Source organism: Petromyzon marinus (assembly GCF_048934315.1).
Source record: "Petromyzon marinus isolate PM22_M1 ecotype Great Lakes invasive population chromosome 75 unlocalized genomic scaffold, UKy_Petmar_22M1.pri1.0 chr75_unloc.1, whole genome shotgun sequence".
NCBI lineage: Eukaryota > Metazoa > Chordata > Hyperoartia > Petromyzontiformes > Petromyzontidae > Petromyzon > Petromyzon marinus.
Window position 1 is genome coordinate 316,629 of NW_027422613.1, and position 7,500 is coordinate 324,128.

General features: G+C 52.4%; 2 protein-coding genes across 2 annotated transcripts in view; one reads left to right on the plus strand and one right to left on the minus strand.

The window, feature by feature from the left end:
• The window catches only part of PIK3CA (phosphatidylinositol-4,5-bisphosphate 3-kinase catalytic subunit alpha), a 183,852-nt gene that overhangs the window by 115,790 nt on the left and 60,562 nt on the right, over positions 1–7,500 (plus strand). The window lies entirely within an intron of this gene.
• The window catches only part of LOC142908158 (phosphatidylinositol 4,5-bisphosphate 3-kinase catalytic subunit alpha isoform-like), a 51,374-nt gene that overhangs the window by 22,145 nt on the left and 21,729 nt on the right, over positions 1–7,500 (minus strand). The window contains exons 4-5 of the mRNA XM_076058445.1: positions 6,517–6,648; positions 2,533–2,663 (exon numbers count right to left, since the gene is read on the minus strand). Coding sequence (XP_075914560.1) covers positions 2,533–2,663; positions 6,517–6,648 — 263 coding nt within the window. The remainder of the gene's footprint in view (positions 1–2,532; positions 2,664–6,516; positions 6,649–7,500) is intronic.

Here is a 7,500-nt window from a genome sequence, read left to right on the forward strand (position 1 = left end):
AGGAAGTTTAAATAGTGTTGTCTGGGGTGGGTGAGACACGTGGAGGAAGTTTAAATAGTGTTGTCTGGGGTGGGTGAGACACGTGGAGGAAGTTTAAATAGTGTTGTCTGGGGTGGGTGAGACACGTGGAGGAAGTTTAAATAGTGTTGTCTGGGGTGGGTGAGACACGTGGAGGAAGTTTAAATAGTGTTGTCTGGGGTGGGTGAGACACGTGGAGGAAGTTTAAATAGTGTTGTCTGGGGTGGGTGAGACACGTGGAGGAAGTTTAAATAGTGTTGTCTGGGGTGGGTGAGACACGTGGAGGAAGTTTAAATAGTGTTGTCTGGGGTGGGTGAGACACGTGGAGGAAGTTTAAATAGTGTTGTCTGGGGTGGGTGAGACACGTGGAGGAAGTTTAAATAGTGTTGTCTGGGGTGGGTGAGACACGTGGAGGAAGTTTAAATAGTGTTGTCTGGGGTGGGTGAGACACGTGGAGGAAGTTTAAATAGTGTTGTCTGGGGTGGGTGAGACACGTGGAGGAAGTTTAAATAGTGTTGTCTGGGGTGGGTGAGACACGTGGAGGAAGTTTAAATAGTGTTGTCTGGGGTGGGTGAGACACGTGGAGGAAGTTTAAATAGTGTTGTCTGGGGTGGGTGAGACACGTGGAGGAAGTTTAAATAGTGTTGTCTGGGGTGGGTGAGACACGTGGAGGAAGTTTAAATAGTGTTGTCTGGGGTGGGTGAGACACGTGGAGGAAGTTTAAATAGTGTTGTCTGGGGTGGGTGAGACACGTGGAGGAAGTTTAAATAGTGTTGTCTGGGGTGGGTGAGACACGTGGAGGAAGTTTAAATAGTGTTGTCTGGGGTGGGTGAGACACGTGGAGGAAGTTTAAATAGTGTTGTCTGGGGTGGGTGAGACACGTGGAGGAAGTTTAAATAGTGTTGTCTGGGGTGGGTGAGACACGTGGAGGAAGTTTAAATAGTGTTGTCTGGGGTGGGTGAGACACGTGGAGGAAGTTTAAATAGTGTTGTCTGGGGGTGGGTGAGACACGTGGAGGAAGTTTAAATAGTGTTGTCTGGGGTGGGTGAGACACGTGGAGGAAGTTTAAATAGTGTTGTCTGGGGTGGGTGAGACACGTGGAGGAAGTTTAAATAGTGTTGTCTGGGGTGGGTGAGACACGTGGAGGAAGTTTAAATAGTGTTGTCTGGGGTGGGTGAGACACGTGGAGGAAGTTTAAATAGTGTTGTCTGGGGTGGGTGAGACACGTGGAGGAAGTTTAAATAGTGTTGTCTGGGGTGGGTGAGACACGTGGAGGAAGTTTAAATAGTGTTGTCTGGGGTGGGTGAGACACGTGGAGGAAGTTTAAATAGTGTTGTCTGGGGTGGGTGAGACACGTGGAGGAAGTTTAAATAGTGTTGTCTGGGGTGGGTGAGACACGTGGAGGAAGTTTAAATAGTGTTGTCTGGGGTGGGTGAGACACGTGGAGGAAGTTTAAATAGTGTTGTCTGGGGTGGGTGAGACACGTGGAGGAAGTTTAAATAGTGTTGTCTGGGGTGGGTGAGACACGTGGAGGAAGTTTAAATAGTGTTGTCTGGGGTGGGTGAGACACGTGGAGGAAGTTTAAATAGTGTTGTCTGGGGTGGGTGAGACACGTGGAGGAAGTTTAAATAGTGTTGTCTGGGGTGGGTGAGACACGTGGAGGAAGTTTAAATAGTGTTGTCTGGGTAGGGTGAGACACGTGGAGGAAGTTTAAATAGTGTTGTCTGGGGTGGGTGAGACACGTGGAGGAAGTTTAAATAGTGTTGTCTGGGGTGGGTGAGACACGTGGAGGAAGTTTAAATAGTGTTGTCTGGGGTGGGTGAGACACGTGGAGGAAGTTTAAATAGTGTTGTCTGGGGTGGGTGAGACACGTGGAGGAAGTTTAAATAGTGTTGTCTGGGGTGGGTGAGACACGTGGAGGAAGTTTAAATAGTGTTGTCTGGGGTGGGTGAGACACGTGGAGGAAGTTTAAATAGTGTTGTCTGGGGTGGGTGAGACACGTGGAGGAAGTTTAAATAGTGTTGTCTGGGGTGGGTGAGACACGTGGAGGAAGTTTAAATAGTGTTGTCTGGGGTGGGTGAGACACGTGGAGGAAGTTTAAATAGTGTTGTCTGGGGTGGGTGAGACACGTGGAGGAAGTTTAAATAGTGTTGTCTGGGGTGGGTGAGACACGTGGAGGAAGTTTAAATAGTGTTGTCTGGGGTGGGTGAGACACGTGGAGGAAGTTTAAATAGTGTTGTCTGGGGTGGGTGAGACACGTGGAGGAAGTTTAAATAGTGTTGTCTGGGGTGGGTGAGACACGTGGAGGAAGTTTAAATAGTGTTGTCTGGGGTGGGTGAGACACGTGGAGGAAGTTTAAATAGTGTTGTCTGGGGTGGGTGAGACACGTGGAGGAAGTTTAAATAGTGTTGTCTGGGGTGGGTGAGACAGGTCGTCCCCAGCGACCCCCGTGACCCCTGTGACCCCCACGACCCCCGTGACCCCCGTGACCCCCGTGACCCCCGTGACCCCCACCGGTATCTCCACAGGAGGTCCTTTTCCTGCTCCGTGATGTCCGAGAGAGGGTCACGGTTACAGATCCCCTTGATCTGCTCGCGGTCCGAGTCGGGCAACTCACAGTCCCTGGGCCACCGTCCTCCACTAGCCTGCAACAACAACAACAACAATCACCAGCAACAACAACACAACCACCACCATAACCACCACAACCACAGTCCCTGGGCCACCGTCCTCCACTAGCCTGCACCAACAACCACCACCACCACCATAACCACCACCATAACCACCACAACCACAGTCCCTGGGCCACCGTCCTCCACTAGCCTGCAACAACAACAACAACAATCACCACCAACAACAACACAACCACAGTCACCACCAACACCACAGTCCCTGGGCCACCGTCCTCCACTAGCCTGCAACAACAACAACAACAATCACCACCATAACCACCACCACCACAGTCACCACCACCACCACCACAGTCACCACAACCACAGTCACCACCAACACCACCACCACAGTCACCACCACAACCACAGTCCCTGGGCCACCGTCCTCCACTAGCCTGCAACAACAACAACAACAATCACCAGCAACACCACCAACACCACAACCACAGTCACCACCACAACCACAGTCCCTGGGCCACCGTCCTCCACTAGCCTGCAACAACAACCACCACCACCACCACCAACACCACCACCAACAACCACAGTCACCACCACCACCATAACCACCACCATAACCACCACCATAACCACCACCACCACCATAACCACCACCATAACCACCACAACCACAGTCCCTGGGCCACCGTCCTCCACTAGCCTGCAACAACAACCACCACCACCACCATAACCACCACCATAACCACCACAACCACAGTCCCTGGGCCACCGTCCTCCACTAGCCTGCAACAACAACCACCACCACCACCACCATAACCACCACCATAACCACCACAACCACAGTCCCTGGGCCACCGTCCTCCACTAGCCTGCACCAACAACAACAACAATCACCACCATAACCACCACCACAGTCACCACCACCACCACCACCGTCACCACAACCACAGTCACCACCAACACCACCACCACAACCACAGTCACCACCACAACCACAGTCCCTGGGCCACCGTCCTCCACTAGCCTGCAACAACAACAACAACCACCACCAACAACAACACAACCACAGTCACCACCAACACCACCACCACAGTCACCACCAACACCACAGTCCCTGGGCCACCGTCCTCCACTAGCCTGCAACAACAACAACAATAATCACCAGCAACACCACCAACACCATAACCACAGTCACCACCACCACCACCACCATAACCACCACCATAACCACCACAACCACAGTCACCACCACCACCAACACCACAACCACAGTCACCACCACAACCACAGTCCCTGGGCCACCGTCCTCCACTAGCCTGCAACAACAACAACAACAACCACCACCACCAACACCACCACCAACAACCACAGTCACCACCACCACCATAACCACCACCATAACCACCACAACCACAGTCACCACCACCACCAACACCACAACCACAGTCACCACCACAACCACAGTCCCTGGGCCACCGTCCTCCACTAGCCTGCAACAACAACCACCACCACCACCATAACCACCACCATAACCACCACAACCACAGTCACCACCACCAACACCACAACCACAGTCACCACCAACACCACAACCACCGTCCTCCACTAGCCTGCAACAACAACCACCACCAACACCACCACCAACAACCACAGTCACCACCACCACCACCAACAACACAACCACAGTCACCACCACCACCAACACCACAACCACAGTCCCTGGGCCACCATCCTCCACTAGCCTGCAACAACAACAATCACCACCACCAACACCACCAACAACACAACCACAGTCACCACCACCACCAACACCACAACCACAGTCACCACCACAACCACAGTCCCTGGGCCACCGTCCTCCACTAGCCTGCAACAACCACCACCACCACCACAGTCACCACCAACACCACCACCACAACCACAGTCACCACCACAACCACAGTCCCTGGGCCACCGTCCTCCACTAGCATGCAACAACAACAACCACCACCAACACCACCACCACAACCACAGTCACCACCAACACCACCACCACAACCACAGTCACCACCACAACCACAGTCCCTGGGCCACCGTCCTCCACTAGCCTGCAACAACAACCACCACCACAACCACAGTCACCACCAACACCACCACCACAACCACAGTCACCACCACAACCATTACCAACACCACAACCACCGTCCTCCACTAGCCTGCAACAACAACCACCACCACCACCACCAACACCACAACCACAGTCACCATCACAACCACAACAACCACAGTCACCACAAACACCACAACCACCGTCCTCCACTAGCCTGCAACAACCACCACCACCACCACAACCACAGTCACCACAACCACCACAACAAGTCACAACCACAACCACAGTCACCACCAACACTACAACCACCACCAACACCACAACCACCGTCCTCCACTAGCCTGCAACAACCACCACCACCACAACCACAGTCACCACAACCACCACAACAAGTCACAACCACAACCACAGTCACCACCAACACCACAACCACCACCAACACCACAACCACCACCAACACCACAACCACCGTCCTCCACTAGCCTGCAACAGCAACAACCACCACAACCATCACCACCAACACCACAACCACAGTCACCACCAACACCACAACCACAGTCACCACCAACACCAACACCACAACCACAGTCACCACCACCACAACCACAGTCACCACCAACACCACCACCACAACCACATTCACCACCAACACCACAACCACCGTCCTCCACTAGCCTGCAACAACAACAACCACCACCACCACCACAACCACCACCAACACCACAACCACCACAGTCACCACCACCACAACAACAACCACCACAACAACCACAGTCACCACAACAACCACAGTCACAACCACTACAGTCACTACAACAACCACACAACCACCACCACAGTCACCACCACCACCACAACCACCATCACAACCACCACAGCCACTAGTCACCACCACCACCACAACCACTATAGTCACCACCACAACCACTACAGTCACCACAACAACCACCCAACCACCACAACCAGTCATCACCACAACCACAGTCACCACCACAACCACTATAGTCACCACCACAACCACTATAGTCACCACCACAACCACTATAGTCACCACCACCACAACCACTATAGTCACCACAACCACTACAGTCACCACAACAACCACACAACCACCACAACCAGTCACCACCACAACCACAGTCACCACCACCACAACCACTATAGTCACCACCACCACAACCACAGTCACCACCACAACCACTACAGTCACCACCACCACAACCACAGTCACCACAACAACCACAGTCACCACCAAAACCACACAACCACCACAACCAGTCACCACCACAACAACAACAACAGTCATCACCACAGTCACTACCACCACCACCACCACCACCACAGTCACCACCACCACCACAATCACAACCTGATGCTGCTGCTGCTGATGCTGATGCTACTGCTGCTGATGATGCTGCTGCTGATGATGCTGCTACTGCTACTGCTGATGATGCTGCTGAAGATGATGCTACTGCTGCTGCTGATGATGATGCTGATGCTACTGCTGCTGATGATGCTGCTGCTGATGATGCTGCTACTGCTACTGCTGATGATGCTGCTGAAGATGATGCTACTGCTGCTGCTGATGATGATGCTGCTGCTGATACTGATCATGCTGCTGATGATGATGCTGCTGCCAATGATGCTACTGCTGATGACGCTGCTGCTGCTGATGGTGATGATGCTACTACTGATGATGCTGCTGCTGATGATGATGATGCTGCTGCTGCTGCTGCTGCTGATGATGCTGCTGCTGCTGCTGATGATGCTGCTGGAGACCTTGGAGCCCAGCGTGCCGCCCGCCGTCTCGGGCTGCAGGATCCTCCTCCCGTGGTCCTCCAACCCCTCGACGCCGGGGAAGCGAACAGCTCCACCAAACCACTCAAACTCCACCTCCAGGCAGGGCGTCTCCTACACAACATCATCATCACCATCACCAACATCATCATCAACATCATCATCACCATCACCAACATCATCATCAACATCATCATCACCATCATCATCACCACCATCATCACCAACATCATCATCACCACCATCATCACCAACATCATCATCAACATCATCATCACCATCATCATCACCACCACCATCATCATCATCACCACCATCATCATCACCACCACCATCATCATCATCATCACCACCACCATCATCGTCATCACCACCACCATCATCATCATCATCAACAGCTCCACCACCATCATCACCATCATCACCATCATCATCACCATCATCATCAACATCATCATCAACATCATCATCACCACCACCACCCCCACCACCATCACCACCACCATCATCATCATCACCACCATCACCACCACCATCACCACCACCACCATCATCATCATCACCACCACCATCATCATCACCACCATCGTCATCACCACCACCATCATCATCATCAACAGCTCCACCACCATCATCACCATCATCACCATCATCATCACCATCATCATCAACATCATCATCACCACCACCACCCCCACCACCATCACTACCACCACCATCACCACCATCATCACCACCACCATCACTACCACCACCATCACCACCATCATCACCACCAACAGCTCCACCAAACCACTCAAACTCCACCTCCAGGCAGGGCGTCTCCTACACAACATCATCATCATCAACATCATCATCATCATCATCACGTTCATCATCACCATTATCATGATCATCAACATCATCACCATCACCACCATCATCATCATCATCACCATCATCATCATCACCATCATCATCATCACC